Source organism: Pempheris klunzingeri, chromosome 11 (genome assembly GCF_042242105.1).
Source record: "Pempheris klunzingeri isolate RE-2024b chromosome 11, fPemKlu1.hap1, whole genome shotgun sequence".
Classification (NCBI taxonomy): Eukaryota; Metazoa; Chordata; class Actinopteri; order Acropomatiformes; family Pempheridae; genus Pempheris; species Pempheris klunzingeri.
In genome coordinates this window covers 8,293,944-8,317,732 of record NC_092022.1, presented here as the reverse complement: position 1 = coordinate 8,317,732, position 23,789 = coordinate 8,293,944, and the positions used below count along the sequence as shown (strand labels likewise).

Below are 23,789 nucleotides of genomic sequence, written 5' to 3'. Positions count from 1 at the left end.
AACCAAAGATACTGGGTTGAATTAATTTCATTTGTGTGTATTTGCTTGTGACTCTGTCCTGTGTGATCTTTTTATACATAGATACGTTTGTCAATAAAACCAAAGAGATAAAAAAATTTAGACAACTTCTGTGTCGGTTAAAAGGATTGCCAGATTTATTCATGGTTAAGGCATAAAATTTGCTTGGTCATTACTATTGTTAAACCTTCTGTGTTCAGGGATTCTGTGCTGCGGCTTGTTTTGATGTTTTTGCATACTGATTTGTGAATTTTCCTCCAACCATAACCATGTATTTCATTCCCATATGCATGGAAATGATCGAGGCTCAACCCTCACCAGTGTCTCATAACTTTCTAAAGGCAGAGGTAAATCCAATCCAAATCAGAGTGCACATCAGATTGGTAAATGATAACTACAAAAATGGAACATTTTCTTGCTTCTCTGTGTTTCCTGGGAAGTTTTTTACATGCCTCGGCTCAATGCACTGTACCAGCCACAGAGTTTAAGCTGGAAGGAGATTATTTGATAGGTGGACTTTTTGACATTCATCATGTCAGTGCCCCTGTTTATCACCACAGACCAGAAGCCATCGACTGCTCCAGGTAAGTCTTGCAATAAATCTGAGTGAATATTTTTTGAAGCTGAAACTATTGTAGAACACCACATGTAATAGATATAGTTTGTATATCTAAGAGTTTTGCCACAAACAGACCAATAGCTATAGCTAATTCACACCCCCCCAACTCAATCCAGTAGGTTGCTACATTATCAAAGTTGCTGTATAATGTTGAGTCTGACCTTAATCTTTGTTCCACACTGAAACAAATTCTCTGCAAATTCCACTAAATGTCACAATAAGTAAACTCCACTATCCTGCTGTCCTTTTGCTGCCTTCAGTCAACCCTTCCTTCTCCCAAATTATCGGAGATTTCAGTTAATGAGATTTTCCATAGAGGAAATCAATAACTCAACCAATCTACTGCCACATGTATCTCTCGGCTATGAGATATTTGACCACTGCTCAGACACACAGAATTTCCCAGGAATTTTGCAACTTGGATCAGTCAATGGCTTGATCCACCCTTGGGTTGAACCACAGAGGCAACAGACACATAATGTGTCCAAAGTGATAGCAGTGGTCGGCCCTTTCACAAGCACTCAGGCCCTGACTGTAGCTCCTCTGTTCACGGTGGATTTCCTTCCTATGGTAAGTTTGCTAATTATTAGTTTTAACACTCTTTTCCCAAAATAACGAGTGATTTAAAAGAAGTCACATTAATATGTTTTATTGGCAATTTAAAGGCTTCATCTGAAATGGCTTTTAGCATTAAATTTGAGAATATTTGTCAGTGAAAATGATTAATTTCTCTATTTCTCTATTGACAGGTCAGTTATGGATCCACTAGTTCTGTCTTCTCAGAGAAAGCGAAATTCCCCTCTGTGTTACGAACAGTGCATCCCAATAAAGACACCATAGAAGTGATTGTTAACATTCTGCAGCACTTCAACTGGCGTTGGATTGCTTTCCTTAACAGTGATAATGATTTTGGAAATGATGGACGGGATTTGTTCATAAAGAGGATTAGAGACACTAAGATCTGCCTGGCGTACACCAAAGGTCTCAATGTCGACACAAATTACTCCTCAATATTCAAACAAATAGAGGCGCAAAAGATACGGATCATCATTGTTTTTGCTCCAAAAACGACTGCTGAAGCTCTCATTGAGTCAGCAATACAACTGAATATCACAGACAAGGTGTGGATAGCAGATGATGGATGGTCCCTAAACAAGAAGCTCCCCAAGAAGGAAGGAATCAAGAATATTGGAACTGTTCTTGGGGTGTCTCAGCCAGTGGTGACAATACCTGGTTTCAATGATTTTATCTATTCTTCCAAAAGCCAGACTCATTGTGAAAATGCAGAACAAAATATGTTTTGCAATCAGGTTTGCAACTGCAGTAGCCTGACAGCAGATGATATCCTTACTGCGGACCCGTCTTTCTCTTTTCCTGTTTATTCTGCTGTGTACGCCATCGCCCATGCCTTACACAATGCCTTGCAATGTGGAGCTGGCAGATGTAATGAAAACATTACAGTGTACCCACACATGGTAAGTATACAAATGATTTGAGTATCTAAATTTGCTAATTAATTGAGAGCGATCACCACAGTTTGCAAATCCTTTTTCTAATTTCTACCCTCAGTCCAATTTTATGATCCATCATCTGAAAACCAGTCAGAGTTTTTAAATGTAATCTCCACCCTGCTTACCTTTCAAAATTGCTTTGGTGTCAAAATCTTAAAGAAAAAACAGTTCGATAAATTACTTTCTAAAACTTCTGAGAGGAGGTCTTACTGCAGTAAAAAACTATGTAATCAACACCTTATATGTACATTGTGCAAAAATGCAAGTAATCTGAACTTTATGTACCCACACCAGGTTCTAGCAGAGCTGAAGAAGTCAAATTTCACACTTTTAAATCAAAGTATTCATTTTGATGAGAATGGTGACCCAAAGTATGGATCCTATTCTATCGTTTTCTGGAACCAAAGCGGTGATGCACAGGAAGTCGGGTTTTATCATTTTCATCCATGGGTCAATTTTTTCATGAATAGCACCAAAATGCAATGGAACACAAATGGAGAAGTAAGTTGTTTTTTCCTAATTATAATAATGTGCAATATAATATAGAACATCTTATTATAATAATAAGTCTGTTAGGATGGTTCCATCAAATAAATAAATAAATTGTCTTGTACAGGTGCCTACTTCACTATGTTCCCCAGAATGTCCTGTAGGATATGCAAAAAGAAAAAATGGAATCCATAAATGCTGCTTCACTTGTGAAATCTGTTCAAATGGAACTTATGTCAACATCACAGGTAAATTATCACAAATGAGAAAGAAAATGAGTAAAAGCTGAGATGCTGTCATTCTTTACTTAATGGGAGATGACTCCCGGCTGCTAACCTTTTTCAATGACTGAGAGGGATCAACAGTCAAATTAATCCAGAGTTTATTGAGTAAATGATGGCTGTGAAATAAAAAAGAATTGTGGAATGTGTTTCTAAGACTACTTTACTGACAAACTGTCTGTCTTTTATGTTGAACAGAGGATCCCTACAATTGCATCCCCTGTAAGGAGACAGAATGGTCTGCAGAAGGAAGTACATCGTGCAGTCTGCGGGTGGTGGAATATGTCTCATTCACAGACAGTGGGGCTATACTCATCATGGTGGGGGCCTGGGTCTTGGTGGGTCTCACACTAGCTGTGTCTGTTCTCTTTGCCATCAACTACAACACACCTGTTGTCAGATCTGCTGGGGGACCCATGTGCTTCCTAATTTTAGGCTGCCTCAGTCTGTCTAGTCTCAGTGTGTTCTTTCACTTTGACAAGCCAACACTTTCCTTTTGTATTTTGAGGTTCCTGCCATTTCTTTTGTTCTACACTGTTTGTATAGCGTGTTTTGTTGTGCGCTCTTTTCAGATTGTTTACATTTTCAAAATGGCTGCCGAGTTTCCAAAGCTCCACGGCTGGTGGATGAAATATCACGGCCAATGGCTGGTCATCACTGTGGCATTTGTTACTCAGGCGCTCCTGCTCATTATTAGCTGTTCTTATGCTCCCCCCAAACCATACAATGATACACTTTCATACCCAGACAAAATCATACTTAGTTGTGAAATTAATCTTAAAGCCCTCTCTGGTTCTGTGGTTTTATTTTTATTGTTGTGCTCCCTTTGCTTTATTTTCTCCTACATGGGAAAAGACCTTCCAAAAAATTACAATGAGGCCAAAGCAATAACCTTCTGCCTCGTCCTGCTGATCCTCACCTGGGTCCTCTTTTCCACTGTATACAATCTTTATCGTGGCATGTTCATCCAAACTCTGAGCGCTCTGGCAGTATTGTCCAGTCTTTACTCATTTCTGTTGTGGTATTTCCTCCCAAAATGCTACGTCATCATTTTCCAACCCCACAAAAACACACCGCAGTACTTCCAAGGTCTCATTCAGAGTTATACCAAAACAATTAGCCAGTAAGAGCTTCCAGTAAATGTGTCTCTACAGACAGAAAAACTGATGTGCTTCAGGCCTTCTGCAATGCTTATTAATTTGGCTTTGTATAGTAAATAGTATTAAATATTTGTCTTGTTGACTTTTTCTTTCAAGGATCAGCTAATCTTTTTATGGATATCTATGACTTTTTGTGAGGGTGTTGACAAGAATAAGTATGATAAGAGGCAAGTGTAGTGTAATTTCAGAGATTGTTGGCAAGTCCTTCTGGTCAGTCCTAAACAGAAGCCTTGGCTAAATATTCTGAGCCGCCTGTATATGGCTGAGCCAGTAGTTTATAGTCAATAATGTGGAATTTTGCGCACTCATTGCTCATTAAAGAGTAGATGTATACTGGCTGTAATGGTTTCCATACAAATTGATTGACATTCCACATAAAGTTGACTCCACTCCCTGCACTAGTTCAGATATTTTCATGTTCATGCAGTAAGAATCATTTAATAACAAGACGAAAAATGAAATGAATGTGTGTTTTTCCTTGTTGACTAGGTTTTTTTGAGGTTGCTGTAACACCAATCTCACCACAGGATGGCACCACTTCACAGTGAAGCTGTATGCAGACTGGACTACAGTCCAACAATATACTTAATTTTCCTGTTCCTATTCACTTAAGTGAGAGCCTGATAAAATAAGATATTCCTTTATTAGTCCCACAACAGGGAAATTTACAACGTACAGCTGCAGTGGGTAACAAGGATAGAGCATTCAGTACAATCCAATCCAAACAACGAATAATAAACTAGTGGACAGTGATATAAACAGGAGGAGATATAAAAATATGTAGTTTAGACAAGAATGATATGACTGATTATAAACATACCACCATTTTTATTTTTATTTATCCCTTCATCTTAAACTACAATCTTGGTTACCCTCCCCATGGGGCCACTGCCTTTAAAATGAGATTTAAAAATACTTGAAACTGAATGAGAAATAAGCTTTTAAGACAAAAATCAGCTCTAACAACCTTAAGTGAAGAACTGAGGTAAACGTTAGAGTGCTGGATGTTAGAGCTGTTGTGTATATTTTTTAAACCAAACTACGCCACTTTCTTAAATATAAATTCAACAGTTAATTCATAATAAAGTAATAGCCTGGGGTGGTAAATGAACACTATTCAGATAAACACTAGCTTTTTGTCTGTATTTCCTTCTTTCTGTTCCCTTATGGACAAATATAGTCTCCATTTATGGGGGTGATGATTAACTTTCTTTCCTGATTTGATGCCAACTATAGTTATCTGAGTTCATTGACTCTTATCCCACTGGTTGAATAGATTACTTCTGTTACTCTGTAATTTAAAATTGATTCCCAGCCTCATGTCGACTTCCAGATCTGTAATCACAATATGCTGATCATACGGTAAAAGCACCTTAATTCATAAACAGTTTACATTACAATAAAAAAACAGTGAGAACCCGTCTCTGGGTTGTCCAGTTGTCCCAGTGGAAATCAAACCAATAACCCAATTAGACAACCTGAACTTAACTAGTTTCCCTCTCACTGCCCAACAGTAACATATAGTCTAAATGTTCAGTCTTAAAGCTACATTACTTCGCACTGCACATTGCACAGTGACACACAGTCCTACCAGACACTGATTAGATGTGAATACTAATATATTCAAAGGACAGCAGTGTTTCATTTGGAGGCATTTAATGCCTACAGACAGTCATTCAGGTAAGTCTGTCACTTTGTGTACATCTGGGTGACCTAAAAGATGTCAGTTCCCTGGTGCCTTTGTCTGATATTCTTTGTGTCAGGGATCTCATTCTACAATATGTATTTATTAGTTCTTTATTTTTCACTATGGGGATTGCCCTATGACAACACTATTTTTAAGTGTGCTTTGTCACCCAGTAAGGTGAGTCATTGTGTGATGTTGCAATGAAGATCAAGTATTTTTCACTTCTGCTTTAGTTGCTTGTAGTTAGTGAGATGGTTTGGTTGCTGTGACGGGTTTACTTTGCACTGACAGCAGGCCCAGGACGTAAAATGAGTGATGCCTGAACAACGCTGACCTGAGGCTGACGGTCGACCACTTTCTGTCTCCATTTGAAAGTCAAAGTTTCACGCCGTGACGCTCAGTGAGGCTGGGGTGCCCCACAAAGTGAAACGGAAAGGGCCTTGCCGCGGGGGGTATGTGACAATTCCACAGGGTAAATTGCCATTTTGTTGTGGCTATTCAGTTTCCTGGCAGGGAGAAGAGGAGGATGGACCGTGAAACTAGGAACGAATTGGTAAATAGTGCCACTTAGCATGGCATATGGCTCGTTTGGAGAGCTGAACGCTGACACCAACAAATTGACGATTTCATACCAATTTCAGAGTTACATTCGCCACACACGTTGTCACGCAGAACTTTCCACTAGTAAGAGGTTAGAGATTTGCGTGGCTTGCTACAATCTTAGCGTGGGGTGATTCAAATAATCCTATTTAACAGCTACAGGGTAATAAAGAATTTTAGATTAGTATAAATATTTAAAACGGAGTAACTGCTCTGAAATGTCAGGACTTAGAACAGCTCGGATTTTGTAAAAGCAAACATATCTTTATTAATTTTATTTTTTAAAGAATTTGTTATTTTATTCAAGTCGAGGGAGGCGGCATTTCTGCTGACGGGACACATTTCTGTTTTACAAAATATGGAGCGAGGAAAATCGGAGGAACGCCCCAAGGCTTTTCACTTGTACCTTTCAATTTTCCACTGTGGTCAGATAAAGGGGAAGCCCTGGGAAAAACCTGGCCAGCAACTGGTCCTTCTTTTTGCGCCCAACGTAACCCAAGGTATTTTGCGTTTGGTGGCCATATGGGATTTGCCCTAAAAATGTCTTCTTTTAAATCAATAGACTGAGACTGCAGGTCTGCGGCCCGGGGCTGATGTTGAAATCTAGCCTCTTATTCCCCTTCACGTCGAACAGCCTCCACTTGTCCGTTTTCCCGTATTTAGTTATCATGTTTAGAGTAAGGTGCAATTTATTTGAAACCAACTAAAACGTTGTTGGTTCCTCTCTTTGGGAATATCAGTTCGATTATTATTAACTGACCAAATTAATTCATTTTGAAGGAATTGAATATCTTCTCTACTCACTCTCAATACAGTGGAGTTCATTTTTAGTTCACGTACTATTGTTCAAAAGTATCTGTGGATTTAAGATACAAATGCTGAGCTGGATCTCACTACTAGGACTAGATCTGTACTTCATAATCATAAATCCATCAAACCGATACTAAAGTCACTGAAACGTCTTTTTAGGTTTGTATTTGATATGCTTTTAATCTCAAATCAAACGCTTCATTTCCTCGTTGGTCATATGTCCGGTAACTGTTGTTTTACGCACGGCTAAATACAGTGCGCTAAAGGGCGCTTGGTTATTCTCATTCAAATCTTGCTCAAGTGGTTCAGAGTAAATGGCAGATGTTTTGCAATTCAAGGCGCATCAATACCCATTCCCTTTAGTGTTTAACAATGGCGCTAACCTTTTGTTAGGCACTTGTGTCTTTCAGTTCTAAGCCCGACAAAGGCTTCATCCTCCAGCGAGTTATAAAGTTACTTTCCAGTCAGTTCATTTCGGCCCTTGAGAAAACCTTAAGCGATGTTAATGTGCACCTCTGGTCTTTTCATGCGGTAACCCCGGCACACACAGGCAAACAGCGGCCATTGTGCTCCCAAACCAAAGTAAGAAGTCTTTAAATAACCCGAGGACCAGTCTATAGAAATTCATGACGCTATTTCTATTTGATGTTTGATCAGAGCTTCGTCAACAGGTCCGTCGCGTGGCTTTTCAGAAAATCCTGTCTATATTTCTAATATTTTTCCACTGCACCTGTCCCTGTACCTGCTCTTTTTACTGTGACCTTGTTATTCACAATGAACGTTTTGGTCACACCAGTGCTGCCTAAGGTCCATCTGAATGGAAGGCGGTACATCGATTTGCTCCGCTCACGGTGAGCCAAATTATGGGCCTGTGTTTGCATATTTTAACAGAGTTCGGCTACGGCACCCATACATGGTTTAACCTTTTGATAAGCGCACTTGCAAAATACGACATTGGCCATTTTTTTAAACCATATTTTGCAAAATACAATGTCCTGCAGCCTAAAACACAACCTTATTTAATCATTGAATGCATGTGAACATTATCAGAATGCATGAAGTTAATTTAGCTATTATTTAATGCCCAGAGCTGTGAGATTACAATATCATATATTAGTATATAACAGCACAGTAGCATGTACATAACCCAATAACATGTGCAATTACATAGTATTTCCTGTTGACTATTGTTATTCATAAATATACTTAGAATCTACATAGTGTTTCCTTCAGAAGTAGCCTAAATGGAAGGTGTAGATAACCTCTGCATTTCTTCCTCTGTTATACCGTTTGGGTGTACGCCTAACCATTGGCTTGCAAATGTCCCAGCTTCCCTCTAGGATGAAAATAGTTTATTGCAGTAATTGCGTAATTGCTTCACTAATTGATGTTAACAAGTTCCCCAATAGTCCAATTATTACAGCAGCATTGTCAGGTCCCTGCCGGCAGGCATCCATGACAAAGGTCCGATAGGGTTAATGAATGACCTGGGGCTGAAAAGTGAAAGTGGAGCGAGAGCCCAAACCCTTTTATAAACATACACTTAACTTGTCATCTAATGGCACTCGTATTATTATGTCCATTCGGGACACAAGTTTCTCGTTGCGCTATTCTTATGGATAGATGATGACATAATGGCTTCAGTGAGAAGTGAGGTGGTTTTGGAGGGAAACAGTTTTAAAGCCTGGGTGCATTCCTTCACTGCAAACCAGTAGCTGTTTGAATAAAACCACCAACCCCTCCTTTCATTTTGCTCCAGTTTTTGACCCCAGACAGCAAACACTAATTGAAATTATACCGAATAATCAACGGTGAAATCTCTGCAGCATAACAAGACAGGGGAGTGTTGTGACGCCACGACTCCATGCTGAAATCGACGCTCCACGGTCTTGTGTCAAAACCAAGCGTGAAAACGCGGATAATGTGGCGTCCACGCAGGACAAAAGACACCAGAAAGCTCACTTACACCACAGCGCCTCGACCAAATTTCATACCAATTAAATGCCCCAGTATATGGCACTGCATCTGTGGCCTGCCAATTTTAGGTACATTTTACGCAATTAGTGTCTTCTGACACAAGCCTGACATGCCTGTTGTTCACTTGTATTTGACTGTCACAGTTTCGACATGACACTGTGGTTTTAGTCTTAACAATAGGGGAATGTTTTGATTTTAGAACTATATTATGCAAATCACTAAACATAAGTACCCCACTGACTGGGTTTCAGCCTGCAGATAACCCAGTTTGATCCACGGTATTAAAAAAAAAAGCTTTGGTGGTAATCAAAACTTCAATCTGGCCATTTAAAGCTGTAATGAAAGTAGTTTCCATGAAACAGCAGATTATACAGGAAGTCTAGTTTATCTTGTCAAAGAGGAATGAAGAGAAGTTGGTTCACTTAAGAAGTGGAGGGAATCTTTTGATGCCCACACGTTTGTGGTCACAAAGCAGAGGAAAAGAAAAGATCAATGGCGCACTACTATAAACTGGCCTCTTTTCATGCGCACTCTCCTCAGACTGAATACAAATGCCCCACAATGCCCTCAGTCACTTTAACACACGCATTGTGTGCCGGATCAGCCAAGAAGACTTGGGCACTTTAAGAAGGTTTTCTCAGCGTTGTCGCGTGTCTTTCCCAACCATCCAAACCAACTACCTGCACTTATGGGAATTCTCAAGCAGCCCTAAATAACACATCCACAGAGTTAATTACAATGAACACATCTGGCATATAACGACAGCGCTAAATCCTGGCATTCAATCAGTTGGTGTCTATAGATTCAATTCACCACCATTTGGCATTTTCAGGTGGTCTATATGTGAGCACAAGATGCGCAGTGGACTGCAGTGGGCCTGTGGTCTATACATTGTTTCAGCTGGTATGACTTTCCCAAGCTTTTCCCCCTTTCAGGGAGCAGTGTGGAAAATCGGGAGGCGAGGGACCGAGGACAAGGGGCGGCCCGCGATTCTCCTCGGTGCCTCACCGAGCCTGGTATGAAGACAAAAACTGGTGACGCACAAAAGCCAAAGAATCCTTAACAATCTTAACAATTTCTCAAAATCTCTTATGCTTTTCGTGCCTGCATGTACGGCGTTTACACACCTAAAGCGCATAAACCAAAGCACACTTGCCTAAAACAAATAGGTTTGCTGACGTGATAACAATGTGCAGGTGTAACACTTTCACTACAACCACCAGAAAATCGAAATGTTGCGGGGACACGCAGGGAATTACCACGGTGCTGCCTTCGACCTGGTGGCGTGAAACTCACATATAAAAGATTGAATACAGGAGTCAATGGTGCCCACATCATGCTCACCAAGCAGAACCATTATGATTAACCATTATCTTTAGGATTTTTACGCTTCTCTTCTCGGTTTTTTTGCCCCACACGTTGTTTCTTTGGTATTTGCGCTTCTCAAGCAGTTTAATTCCTTCTTAGATCAATCTTACATAGATAGATATTTGTTATCGGGCTGATGTGTTAGTTGATCTAAAATCAATTGAAGAGACAAATTCAGACTTCACAGATTACATGAATTTATGATAAAAAGACAACAGAAGGGATAGAAAACCTTAACATTCACTGATTAAAACTATATTTTTAGACATCATAACACTAGTGACTTTTCTATGGAGCGTCTAAGCCTTTGGTTGGCTGTCAAATGACGCCAGTGCTGCTCATTTGAGCGCAAGAGACAGGCGGGACTGTTTGCATTGAGATGTTAAGTGGGTGTCTCTATATAAATCCACTCAGGGTCAACTCCTTCATTCGTGAGCCAGAAAGAGATTAACTTAAAGGAACCAGAAAACAGGATGGTGGCGACGACAGACTGCGTAGAAAAGTCCAAACCCACGCCTGGAAACAAAGTGTGTATAGTAACTTACTAAAGGGAACTGTGTTTAATGGTTGAAAATGACCAGAAAATGACTGAAGCGTTTTGTGTGGAATACTAATTGTACCTGCTTTTCCCTTTTTACAGGTATCCAAACCACTCATGGAAAAGAAACGAAGAGCTCGCATAAACAAGTGTTTGGATCAGCTAAAAACTCTTCTGGAAAGCTACTACAGCACTAGTGTGAGTGGACAGGCTGTAACTTTATAGAAGACAATCAAACGTTTACCTTAGATCAGTTATTGCAATTAATAATTAAGTAATGATTATAGTTACTGGAACAAAGCGCCTCAATGATTTTTCCCCATCTCTACACAGATTCGAAAGCGAAAACTGGAAAAGGCCGACATCTTGGAGCTCACTGTGAAGCATCTAAGGAACCTCCAAAAGATCCAGAGCTGTGAGTTATAACCTAACGCTTAGAAAAAGCCACCAGCTATTCAAATGATTGATAAAAGATGGTTTCATGGCAGCATTACGCACAACTTTATGCGCATATCCAGTGCGTTTCTCACCTTAAGATGTCTTTCCATTGCTTTGCAGGCACAGCAGCTGCTTCCGAGTTTTCCGATTACCAAACTGGCTTCCGTAGTTGCCTGGCAAACGTCAACCAGTACCTGCTGATGGCGGACAATTTAAACGGGGGCGACCACTGGATGTTATCGCAGCTCTCCAGTAAACTCAGCCGCTCTCGGGGACTAGAAGACGTCTTCAGCACCATGGACAGCGGCCTGGGCCACGCTGACGCGCAGGATGAGGCGCGGAGGCTTCTTCCATCTACAGCTGGACCTGAGGAGAGAAAAACGGGCAAACCTAAAGCTTCGAGACCCCACAGCTCAAGCTCGTCTCCTCCTTCACCGAGTGAGGACGCACGGCAGTCACCTGGAAACAAACGGGCTGTCCTCGCCGCGGCGCGCACACAAAATACGCCAGAGAGAAGCTCCAGTCACAAGATGTTTCACTCCGTCAGTCACAGGAATGAAACTGCAAACACTCAACACAACGTGTGGCGGCCTTGGTAGAGTGTAGATGTCCTAAGTCAGTCATAGCTTGATTTAATGTTTATAATTGCACTGTATAGATTTTCACAATATGCTATTACCTATATACTGTAAATGTTTTATTTTCTTAATAAAAAATTAACAAAAACAACAACGTGTGTCGTTTTTTAAAAGTGGGTATAGAGTGTAACATCACAATTAAGTGGAAAATTGGTGGTTTAGTTCAACATGCAGTAGATTTCTAGCGAGTGATGTGATGATCTGAAGTCAAATATTGATTTTTCGACGTCATATTGGTGAGAAGAGAGATAACTGAGTGAAAATACAGACCAGTTGTGGGTAAAGCTAAATGGATTTCGTGAAGAAGCTGGAAAACTGAAAGAAAATTGCACAAGTGGCCTTTTTTTTAAGAGCTTTAAATAGCTTGTTGCATTTTTGTATATTATACGACCAATGTAGATGTGTGGGCATGGAATTAAATGCCAGTCTACATTTATCAAACTGTGTTAATATTAGTATAATAGTAGTATAATATTAAATAATAAATTCCTTATATAAACTCTGAGGTCATATTATGTTTTCAAACCTCTAATGCATCCAGTGCATGGAAATAATTTGTGTGGACGTGACATAGAGAGAAAAAGATCCAGGAGAGCGGCCTTTGCCTGTCTTTCCCTGCATTCTTCTCTGGTGTCACGCATAAGTACCGAAACAGTGGCGGGCAAATCAGATGCTTGTCGGACAGCACAACGATTTTCTGCAGCAGAGTACAAATTACACGCCATGAGCTCTTGTCTGTGTCTCCTCTGCACTTGGAGACTATGAGAAGCTGTTTTTGAGAAAAGAAAGAAAAAAACAACAACAACATAACACTTCTGCTCCACGTTGAAAGTGAATTCATGCCACTTAAATCTTTTCCAGCTTTTCTGAAGCCTAATTTAGAGGAGCTCTTCACCTACAGACCCACACAACACTCTGGCCTCACTCTGCTCACTGGAGTACAAGACCCAGTTTTACCATACATGCACCATAACTGACTTCTATATCCTTGGTGCAGCAGTATAATAGTGGGCCTATTAGTAGATTAGTAATAGTAACATTTTAGTATATCGAAGTAGTATTTGCACGTCTTATACTGTAGGTTTCAGTATACTGAATCACATACAGTGCCCATAAACTTGTTGCACAAAAGTGATTTTAATTATGTACTATTGGGCCACATGCGCAGGATAGTAAGGCTGTCCACCAGTCAGCACTTTTAAAGGGCCCTATAGTTTTCTTCCGCTGCTTTGGCAGGGATGTCATAAAGTGACTCTCCATTCTTAAGGAGCAGCGCTGCAAAGGATGGTACCTTAGAGCGAGGAGAATCGCTGAAACGCCCACAGCTCTTTCAGATGGCACATGCTGAAAAGACACTGCTGCTCCATGGAGAAGAAGTGCTCCTGTGCAGCACGAAAGACAACAAAAAAAAAAGAGCACACACTGCCTGGTTCAGGTTTTTAACCCTCAAAATAACAACCAGACTCACAGCCCAAACCTCCTTATGGCGAGTTTTTGTTATTCCACCTTTTTGTTTGGTCTGATCAGCTCATAAACCCCGTCTGTAGATCTCCTTAGTCTAAAAGCCTGCTCTCTCCCCACAAAGTCAAAGCTACTCTTTTGATGAGACCCACAAAGGCCTGTGGCACAAGAAAAAGTTTGTTTTATCCACGAAAGGAAACGCCACGTGACTTCCACACTGAATGCCCTTAAACTTTTTCTAAGAATTTCTATGAACTCTTCCAGCATTGTTTAAGTAACCTAGTTTGGTTTGCCACTATAATAGCGACGCATATTAGAGCCGAGAACCGAGGGGAGGGAGAGAATAAGTTATTAGCATTAGACTGGGTCCAGTCATGCGCTCTTAAGAGAGTAGACGTGGATGAAGTGCGCTCAAGAATCCCTCCGTTCCTTGCTTATTTTACTGGTAAATATGTCCTTGCATGCACAACTTATCAACTGTTTCTCTGCGGTATAGTGTTACGACTTCATGACTTGTGCAATTAACACATACAAGTATATGTGACCCACCCAAAGGCCCATAATTGAGCGTGAACATTGTACAATAGGGCCAGAGTTTGGTTCCAGGCTGTTTGCCGCTAGACCTACAGCACACCGTGGAATTACCTTTTAGCACGTAGGAAGAACCGTGTCCATGCTCAGTGTTGCGGGCAAACAGGGCACCAGACAGCGCCGACCTCTGCACAAAGCTTCAACCATGCAGGGGCTGCAGAGCACAATCAGCTCATCAGAGACACCTGCATCAGAAGGCAACACTGCACTCACTGCAGGCCAGTGGCTGAAACGGGGACCAGTGCACGAAATCATAGAGTGAAATGGTCAGTATCGGGCTGTAAACAGAGTTGTGTTCAGGTGCTCCCAGAGTAGTAGTCCGTACTCCCTTCTATGTAATATCATTATTACTCGTGAAAAAGCAGAGGAATCATTATTGGAATAGCCCAGTGAACAGAAACCAAGTAAGGGGCTGCTGGGGTTGTTGTTTTTTTTTTAAACTTATCTTATACGGTTTAATGAAGTAAGCGGCTAAACCACGCAGCATTAGCTAATCGAGGCTGTCCTGAAACATGTACTGCTGCACACACAGAATGGCGTGAGATTGGGAGACATGAGGAGGACTGTAACAGACACTGTCCGGATGACAGCGTGACAGATTTATCCAAGCTTTAAGTCTGCAGTCCTGCTAGCAGGACAGACCTGAGGCCTATCGAAGTCCCTGCTGATATGACTGATATGCCAAAACATTATAGCATTATCATAAATTAACGCTAGCCCTTGTATCACGTGTCGTTGACGCTAAATGTTTAGCCTGTTACCGTTAAGCTAGCTAGTACATGTTAGCTAGTTCATGTTATCATTACCTGCATCACCATCGTCATGAAATAACGGAGCTGAATTCACTTGAACATAATGAGGTCAGTGACTACATAAAGATATATTTAAACACCACCATTACCTTAGTACGAAAAGAAAATATCCAAAAAAGAAGCTATGACTAGTTAGCTAGCTAATGGTTGGGAACAAGTTTCATGTCACCATAGCAACCGCCTCGTGTACGGTTACTGAAATCTCTTGTAAAATCTTTATGGGGCATTTTTATTATAATCTATCTATCTAAAGTTCAATTCAAGTTTATCGTATAATTCTTACATAATTGAAATTACATGTTTCTAGGCAAATGCAGAAAATTTGTAGCTTCATCAGAAATTTCTTTAAATCAATCTTTAGCTATGTTTCAGTAGATGTGTAAAAACTAATTCAGGAATATCTTATCTTATCTTATCTTATCTTCTGTGGAATAAGCCAAACCTTTATCTTCTCCTGAGGATCTACCTGGGCTTCTCTTTTCTGTGGCCCTGCTGACAAATACTTCACTGTGTCCATCCTGATGTGCTCAATCTCCTGGGGGCAAAAAAAAAATCAGCATAAAGCAAAGGGGGGAAAAAACAAGTTAATCTGCTGTAAAATTCTAAAAACACACTCTGAAGCGTCATCTTGTGAATTTAATCAGTCATATCTTTTTAACAAAGTCATCTCAACAAGGAAATCATACCATTTAACATCATTCATATTGGAGTCATAAATCTTTGAATATGTTACAAAATTATATTTTAATATTGTAAACACAACCAAATGCAAAAATCTATGACATAGCAACGTTTAACAGGGGAATTTGATGTTATGCTTTCAAACAAAGTTACATTTCAACTAATTTGTCCAATTGAATAGGCCGCAATGAGTACACGATACATGAGAATTAAAACTAAACATTTAAATGGCTGCAGATGAGTGAGAACGTATGTGCAACTTTATTACTTGGATTGTATTAGCAAAAAAAAAAGAGTCATAAAATTATCAAAGGGGATATTTTCATTTTATGTTGCCCTTACTATGGTCTTAATAATGGTCTTTGAAAATGTATGCCTGAATGGTGCCGATACATTCATGTTAGCAGTTACTGTCCAGGAGAAGTGGCTTCTGCCATCAGTTGTGAGCGGGAGAATATTTAGTCAGCAAATTGTCCTGTCTGTTAAACGAGAAGTCCTTAATTAATTCAATAGAGGGCTTTGTCAAGTCAACTTCATTGTAAAGTTTTTTTTACAGGAAGAAAGCTTTCTTTAATTATTGAGCATTTCACTGATAATTTAGGAATACTATTTTTGCCATTGAACTTTTGTAGTTTGCTATGATGTGAAATAATCACACTACATTTAAAAAAAACAAAAACAAATCAAAACTTTTAAATTCCTTAAAGTCTCTCTTACAGAGGCTCCGCATTTAATCCACATTCCTTTATGGGAGATGATAAATCAGAAAAAAAACAGCTTTAGTGCACGTTATGCAACTGATAACTTATCAAATATAATGGCTTTTTGTTAAAGCTGATAACTTACTAAATGGTGCTCATTTTCAATTATATTTCTATTGTGTTGATGAAGTTCCTAATTTGTGGTAACAATGTTTATGTGTTTGGGTACGACATCAGCATTTGAGTCATGCCACATTTAGTCAGTCAAAAGTTGTGGAACTTTTGGAACATTTGACATCTTTTAGAGCTTCCCTCTCAGTTGTCTACTTAAAAGTATCATTATTGGTGCTTTCTCACATGTTACTAAAACAAGGTGAGGTGTGGCTCACATGCTCATGTGATGAGGATAAAGCACTTTGTGTGTTGGTCTGTTCTGTATGTAAATCTCCAATATGGTAAGCAACTGTTGTGCCTGATCATCTCCAAAGTTAACACAAATATTGGAATAAAAAGATTTCAGGGGAAAATGTTCCAAGCAAAGGTCTCATTAAACAAAAAAGAACAACAAAACCATGAATCCAACAACCCTCATATATACATGACATGTCAATCTTTAAAAACTGACTTCACATTTTCATTAAGAATTCAGGGGTTTTCACGTTATATCTCAATATCTCACACACTAACTGTAAAACTATCAGGCAATAAAGAGTTTGGGATTACCACTCTCAGTTTACTTTAACATAGGGTGCTTGAAAAAAAGCTTTCCATGTGTTGTGAATAACAATAATAATGTTAATAGAAAAGTTGTACATCATGATCAAAATAAAATATGTATAATGTGTCTTATCTGTAATCTCAAGGTCAATCTCAAGGTAAATGGGCAGTATTCAGGGAAGTTTAGTTTGAAAGCAAATATTTCCATAAAACAAAACACAAAGCCATTACAGGCTAAATAAAATACTATTTAAAGTTCTTAAGTGCAAAAGAAACTAAGAAAGAAAGAAAGAAACACCGCCCTGATAACTACCTCCTCCAATTCCGTTGAGCATTTCATTAGAAACAACATCGAACAGCAAAAACAAGGTGTGGGAATGTTCACACCATTTAAAAACAGTTTATTTGTGCCAGTGCTGGAAAAAAAGTGTCCTCAATGGATTTTTTTGTAATGTGAAAACTGAATAACAGGATCACCCAAACTTCTCATCCGCCTAAAAATGAAATTAACATTAGGCCCATTCAGAAATTATGTCCAAAGCTCCCAAGGCCATTTAACATAAGAGATATTCATTGGTGGTATATATAGTAAAACAGAATAGTGGTAAGTAAAAAGGCCAAATAATGCATTGTGTCACTTTCCCATAACCACCTTTATTCCAGTGGTTTTCATTATGATAATAACCCCAGTAATGATGTTGATATTAACAAGGGAAAGCTTTTAGGTGTTGGAGCCGACAGAATCAGAGTGAAATGTGTTATATCCCGAGGACGATGCCGAGGGTGTGTTTACAAAACTGTTTGTGCTTCCTTTACTCTCGGCTTTGCTCAGGTGCTTCTGATGCCCCCAGTCAGCACCAGCACCGGCCCTGGCCCCACCGCCTGTCCTGGGCCTGCAGGCAGAGAGCCCTGGAGTCTGCTGGCTGCGCCCAGGTGAGCCCACTTCACTCTGCTGTTTCCCGTCTCGTGGCCGCTCCCGGCAGCCTTTACCGGAGCCACAGGTCCCTGGGCTCTTCTTCCCAGCAGGTCTGTCTGGTTTAGGGGAACCCTCAGGCGTGTTTCCCCGACTACTGCTCCTTTTGTGTTCTGAGAGCCGCCTGAGCGCTTGAGGCTCACGCTCAAAGTCTGTGAGTGGGAAGTGAGGAAGGAGGACAGTGTGCTGTTCATACACATTGGGGATAAGTGAGATGGTGGACGTGCGCCGTGGGCTCTTCCTGGGGCTCGGCAGCGGCGTCTCATCTATAAAGTTAATCACCTCATCACGGCTGAAGCATCGCAGCTCGTCTTCGTAGCGCTCCATGCCACAAACCACGCGTGGCAGGTGCTTGAGGGAGTGCATGCTATCCTCAGAGCGTCGCCGCTTGCGGTGCGGGTGATGGTGATGGTGGCTCTCCTCGTGGTAGGAGACCAGGCTGCTCCTGCGCCTCTCGTGGCGCGGCAAGGTGGAGCTGTAGTGGGCACTCACTATCATGTCCTCGGTGGAGCCCCATCGGTGCAGGTATGAGGGGATCCGGTCGCTGGTCCACATGTCGGTTTCGTCGTGGGAGTATCTTCTTGTAGGGGGCACCTGAAGGCAACACACAGACCAAACACTTCAGTCTATCAATAATTTTGACAGTGATTCACCTAGAGTTCTACAGCAAGACAGAATCACTAAGCACATTAAAATTAAATAAGTAGATTTTAACATTTTAAATGCTATTACATGTAGGATTCTTCAAGGTTGTGTGGCTGTCAATGCCACTGTGATGGTGCACTGCAATTTTAGTACTAACACTGATTTGTAGTAGTCCCAATGAACTGCTTTGTGTGAATATTTGGGCTGATGACATATAGCTCAATGTTCTCAATACAGAGAAAAGGCAGGTTTAAGAATTCATTCTATTTTTGGTACCCTGATTCCGGTGTAGTGTTTGTGTAAAATCCTACATGTCTCACATGCAAACTTGTTTGTCCATGATGTTATGTGCAATTCTAGCATAATTTATTCATTGATCCCTCAAACATGTGTGAACTTTATTTTCTAAAATTCTACCATACATCAACATGGCTATAGCTGAACTAGTATTCACCTCCTTTATTTGGAGATGAAAACTACAAAGTTGATAGTTTCCTACATGTTATGTTATACTCACATTCCATTCTGCTCTGAAAACTATGCGAGAGAGAGAGGGTTTGTCAATGTGACGTCAAGAGCCACAAGATTGATATCAGCCTGCCCCCCTGTGGTGGGTTTTAGTAAATGCAGAGAAATGAGACAGCAGACGATACAGTAGCAGTAGTGTGTTAGGTGGGAGGGCTGAACAGCAGAGGGCAGCACAAGCATTAGAATGAGTTAAGATGCAGGACAGACTTGGTAGGATGGTAAGAGAGAGAGAGAGAGACACGTGCGCGTGCACGCACACAGTACACAACAAACCCAAAAAGCCAAAGAGGCTTTATTCTGAAATCAGACCACTTGAGAAGTGCTGCAGCAATTCATAAATGGAATTGCTACTTGATAATGATTTTAAGGGTTTTGTTGATTAATGGTCTAATTAGGCCTTAAAGGCAGCGCAGCAACAAAAATAATGTGAGTGTATCACAGTTCCCTGCCAGTGTTCCTGTAAATATTTGTTTCACCATCATACATATACAGCAGGAATAACACAGCTGAATATTAATATACATTCAGATGAATCTACTGTCATGTGAAGAGGTGCATCAGACACAAAAACAATGGATGGAGTAATGGTTTGGTCTGATGAGGTGATAGCTACTGTATACATCTCTGTTTCAAGGCTTCTTAAAAAATAAACTGAATCCAGATCAAGTCCTGTAGGAGCTTTGGTCTATTAAATGTCCATTGTAATGTTGGACAATTTTAAAAGATTTTTTTTGAATATTCAATAGGCAAATTTTTCAAATAAATGTAAAATACTTGGGCTGCTGGCTGTACTGTGAAACCTGAAGCCCTTGTTAACTTGTTTCTGACAAAGATGACACAGCGTTAAGATGCTTTGTAAAAGTTAATATTGTATGGGTTTCATCGGTTGATTTTAAAGTTGCATATCGTCACCACAGTCTTCCAGGCCAAGTCCAGCAAGATTTCCATCATCATCATTGATTTAATCAATAATTTTCATCAAAATTGATCCAACATCTGATTCTAGGCAGAAATAAGGTTTTGTTGAGTTGCCCTAGAAGGCTGCATGTTAGAGGAAGTTTTCATGTTGATGCAGGCTGAAAAGCAGATTTTCACAGCTCTGCATCTGACTGGGATGGATGCTGGATACAATGGACACAATGCTTTTGGGAAGAACATGAGCAGATGTTTATAATGTTTTCATCAAACCTTGAGGGATTCCTGAAATGCAGAAGGTAAGTCAGTTACTAAACTCTTACCCTCTCACTAAATAAAAATATCAGTTGCATTTAGGTCCATAGCTAGGACATACTAGTCGATTAATAAAGCACATCTAATATGTTGATGGGACTGCTGATGGTCATATTTACCAAACATTAGTCAGTAAGAGTATATTTTCGATTCACGTAAAAAAGACAGACTTTTGATGATTTAAAATTGAAGCAAGATGCTATCAAAGGCCCACATGGCCATTTCACCATGCACATAAGCAATGACTTGTCATTTTAAAATAGCTCAATTGATCAAGTAAAAGAAATGAAGAAAATTAATAAAAAATATACCTGCAAATACTGCATTTTATCTTCCTGTTGTTCCCTCAATGGATACCCTTGCAGAACCCCCCTTTCTAAGGTTGAGAACTCATACTTGGCATTACGGTCTACCGTCACGATTTCAGGCGCCGAGCTATAGTCATATGGTCTGTCATATATTAAGTCGGCATGAATTCCTCCATCTTGGCTGTTTTCTGCAAAGTGCAGAAAAGCACGATCGTCAGGATTAGAGAGCAACGAACTCAATACACAAGACAGACAGACAGACAGACGAATAGATAAGAGAGACAAGTTCAATTGTTCTCCGATTTGTGGACTTTTCCTATGGGTCTGCTCGGGAATATAAGGTTTAGATCAAAGAATGTTTTCCTACAAAAAAAGACCAATAATTCAATTTAAATGTTTAGGAAGGGGCTAAAAAAAAGGCCCCAGTGTGATTCTGAATTCAGAAACCATGCCAAATAGTTTTCTAAAGACTCTTTGAAGAGCTTACATTCAGAACAACAAAATCATACAAACAATTTCAAGTGTTCTTGGTGTAAAAATACCCATCCAACAAGTTTATTTTCCCAGTTACTGCGTTCATGTTCACTAAAGATCAATTGGAGATGATTGTAAAATGCTGATCTTGGGGAAAATGTTGGCCAAAAAGATGGAAGATGAAAGTAGCTCTTTGCACAAGCAGCTTGGCATGCAAGTCAGTAGCTTTGGAAAAACAGGAAACAGTCCTTATACATACAACTGTGATGAGTTATACATGGCAAGCCCTCTGGAAAAAAGCAGAGAACTGGCAGTGTTAATTATCACACAGAATATGGACTGCCCTGTGTTGTTTTATGGCTCCTGCTGGACAACGAGCGGTTATCAGGGAGGGTTGTCAAGAGGGAGAGGATCAAAAGGTTTGGAGGGTTAGAAACAGGAGAGAAGGGATTCAGATCGGGTTGAGTTTAAACAGTGCCAATAGAAAAAAAAAAAAAGAAAAGACAGGCTTTTCATACGGTCATCAGTTTGCATGAATTGTGGAGATGTGGTCATGGACTCCATCCATGAGCCTTTCTATGATTATCATGTGACCTAATTTTGGGACCACATTGTGTTGAAGTGTCTGATTGCTTGGTGAAATGTTTCTTTAGAGCCTCCTTGGAATATGTTTATTTTTCTTCGATGAAAGACGCAAATCCACTTTGTTTCTCCTGTACCTAGTCAGATATTTATTAGAAATAATTTAGACTTCTACCTTTAAATATATAGTTTTGCTTTTTAAGTCACTATAATATGACCAGTAGGTCAGATTATAAAAATAGAAAATAATACATTTTGAAAAAACAAAGGAAAAAACAAAAATAAACATTAAAATAATAATTAATTCCATATTTATGTCAGTTGTGTTCCAGGAAAAAACTGTTGTATCCCTTTGTGACTTGAGGGGAAATATGACCATCATAATGACATGAAAGCGCTTTTCAGCTGCAATCGTTTCAGTTTCACTCTGGATCCTAACAAATAAACGGGGAACCATTTATTTCATCGTCCTCTCATGCCAGGGAATTCGAGAGGAAGATTGCCCAGTTTAAATGCATTAGAGTGAAAAAGGAAAAAGTGCTGCAAGGTAAATATGTTCTCTGTCCAGCAACATTTTTTTTTGTAATGACATCATTCTCATAGCATGGTAAAGTAAAGCATTTTATATAGTACAAACCACGCACAAAACACAGGAAGATATGTTTTAGTATAGAAAATTACAGACACTTTCATCTGCTGACTACAAAGGTCACATGATAGGTCACATGATAACATTTGACCACTGATTCCAGACCTCAAACTACAACAAAACATAATGTAATTGATAATACCATTCAAAAGAAACTAAATGATAATACAAATAATGTAATCAATTGGAATTAAGTTTATTTATTGTAATTGTTATTATCATTATAGATTATTGTTATATATTATGGAAAGGTGTCCACTTTCCAATTTCAATATTTTGTAATGTACAAATTTGTAGGTATACAATATATTGGGGTCATTCTGTATCACACCCTAAAGCCAGTTCAGATCAAAGATTGGGGGCAACCTAAGAACAATAAGACTAACACAGACAGTTTAGTGTTTTCATCACCATGCAGCATGACTATTTCTAGAGTCTTGTTCAATTTGTAGCTTGACTGATCTGACAGAGAATAGATAGCAGCAACAATCTGTAATTACATGTTTTAATGCTTCGAACAGTATGCAAAGCAGTCAGAGGGTGAGGCGATCCAGAGTCATTTAAACCTGCATCAGGAATATTTTATTTTCCTTCATTTTCATGGACTTCTTTCTCTTGGCAGAGCAATTTTGAAACCCCCCATGAACATAAACTTATGATACACCTGTGATTCTTGGCAACAGATGACAGTGCTAGCTTACAGTTACTGAGTGAACTGTCATGATCATTCATACTTCACCAAAAACACTTGAATGAAACACTGGCTGTCTATAAACTGGACAAAAAAAAATACTGTCAAAACATTCTCTAGATCTCCCTCAAACCACCTCTCAGCTGTAAAAACTCTGTCCAAATTACAGCAATATTTGTGCATAATGTGCTGTGTTTTAGCTAGATAAAGAAATATAACTGTTGCTGACATAGATTAAGTCCCATCCTGTGATATGAAGGAATCAGTTTTCTTGCGCACTGTGAGAAAAGCAGATATACAGTGCTGCATCTTTTCTCTGTGATAGCCAGAATAGTTTGCTTTTCTTGTCATAAATCTTTCATGTTGGCTGGCAGTTACGGATGAGTGATGATCTTATGAGGTTATCAGGAGGAATTTGTAAATCTAGTCCTTTTTTGAAACATATTTTCAAGTCAAAATCACTAGTAGGTTCAAACAGTTTTTGAGTTTTGGAATAGGTCCAGTAGATCACCTAGATCCTATTTGTTTAACCATAATCGCTTGTTATATTGCGTTCTTCAAAGCCACCAGACTCCACTGAAAAAACCCCAGAAATATTTACTATGCAGAACA

At 39.6% G+C, this 23,789-nt stretch overlaps 3 protein-coding genes across 3 annotated transcripts in view; 2 read left to right on the top strand and 1 right to left on the bottom strand.

Moving 5' to 3' along the window:
- The first annotated feature begins 420 nt into the window (after nt 1–420).
- LOC139210138 (taste receptor type 1 member 1-like) lies at nt 421–4,045 on the top strand. Its single transcript, XM_070840121.1, has 6 exons — nt 421–602; nt 898–1,207; nt 1,387–2,112; nt 2,443–2,649; nt 2,765–2,885; nt 3,117–4,045. Exons 1-6 carry the CDS (start codon nt 421–423, stop codon nt 4,043–4,045), a joined length of 2,475 nt encoding a protein of 824 aa, XP_070696222.1.
- Nucleotides 4,046–10,993: 6,948 nt separating this feature from the next.
- On the top strand, nt 10,994–12,095 carry her3 (hairy-related 3). Its single transcript, XM_070838904.1, has 4 exons — nt 10,994–11,047; nt 11,161–11,256; nt 11,392–11,473; nt 11,617–12,095. The coding sequence occupies exons 1-4, from the start codon at nt 10,994–10,996 to the stop codon at nt 12,093–12,095; spliced, it is 711 nt and encodes a 236-aa protein (XP_070695005.1).
- Nucleotides 12,096–15,639: 3,544 nt separating this feature from the next.
- LOC139210331 (probable G-protein coupled receptor 153) overlaps nt 15,640–23,789 on the bottom strand; it is a 31,480-nt gene continuing 23,330 nt past the window's right edge. Inside the window, exons 5-6 of the mRNA XM_070840358.1 lie at nt 20,785–20,969; nt 15,640–18,664 (exon numbers count right to left, since the gene is read on the bottom strand). Coding sequence (XP_070696459.1) covers nt 17,819–18,664; nt 20,785–20,969 — 1,031 coding nt within the window. The 3' untranslated portion in view covers nt 15,640–17,818. The remainder of the gene's footprint in view (nt 18,665–20,784; nt 20,970–23,789) is intronic.

Excerpts from the sequence above, each read along its gene's own strand:
- LOC139210138 (XM_070840121.1), top strand. The coding sequence starts at position 421 with ATGGAACATTTTCTTGCTTCTCTGTGTTTCCTGGGAAGTTTTTTACAT. Across the intron at positions 2,113-2,442 it reads TTACAGTGTACCCACACATG|GTTCTAGCAGAGCTGAAGAA; the intron begins GTAAGTATACAA and ends TACCCACACCAG. Across the intron at positions 2,650-2,764 it reads AATGGAACACAAATGGAGAA|GTGCCTACTTCACTATGTTC; the intron begins GTAAGTTGTTTT and ends TGTCTTGTACAG.
- her3 (XM_070838904.1), top strand. The coding sequence starts at position 10,994 with ATGGTGGCGACGACAGACTGCGTAGAAAAGTCCAAACCCACGCCTGGA. Across the intron at positions 11,048-11,160 it reads AACCCACGCCTGGAAACAAA|GTATCCAAACCACTCATGGA; the intron begins GTGTGTATAGTA and ends CCCTTTTTACAG. Across the intron at positions 11,257-11,391 it reads AAAGCTACTACAGCACTAGT|ATTCGAAAGCGAAAACTGGA; the intron begins GTGAGTGGACAG and ends ATCTCTACACAG.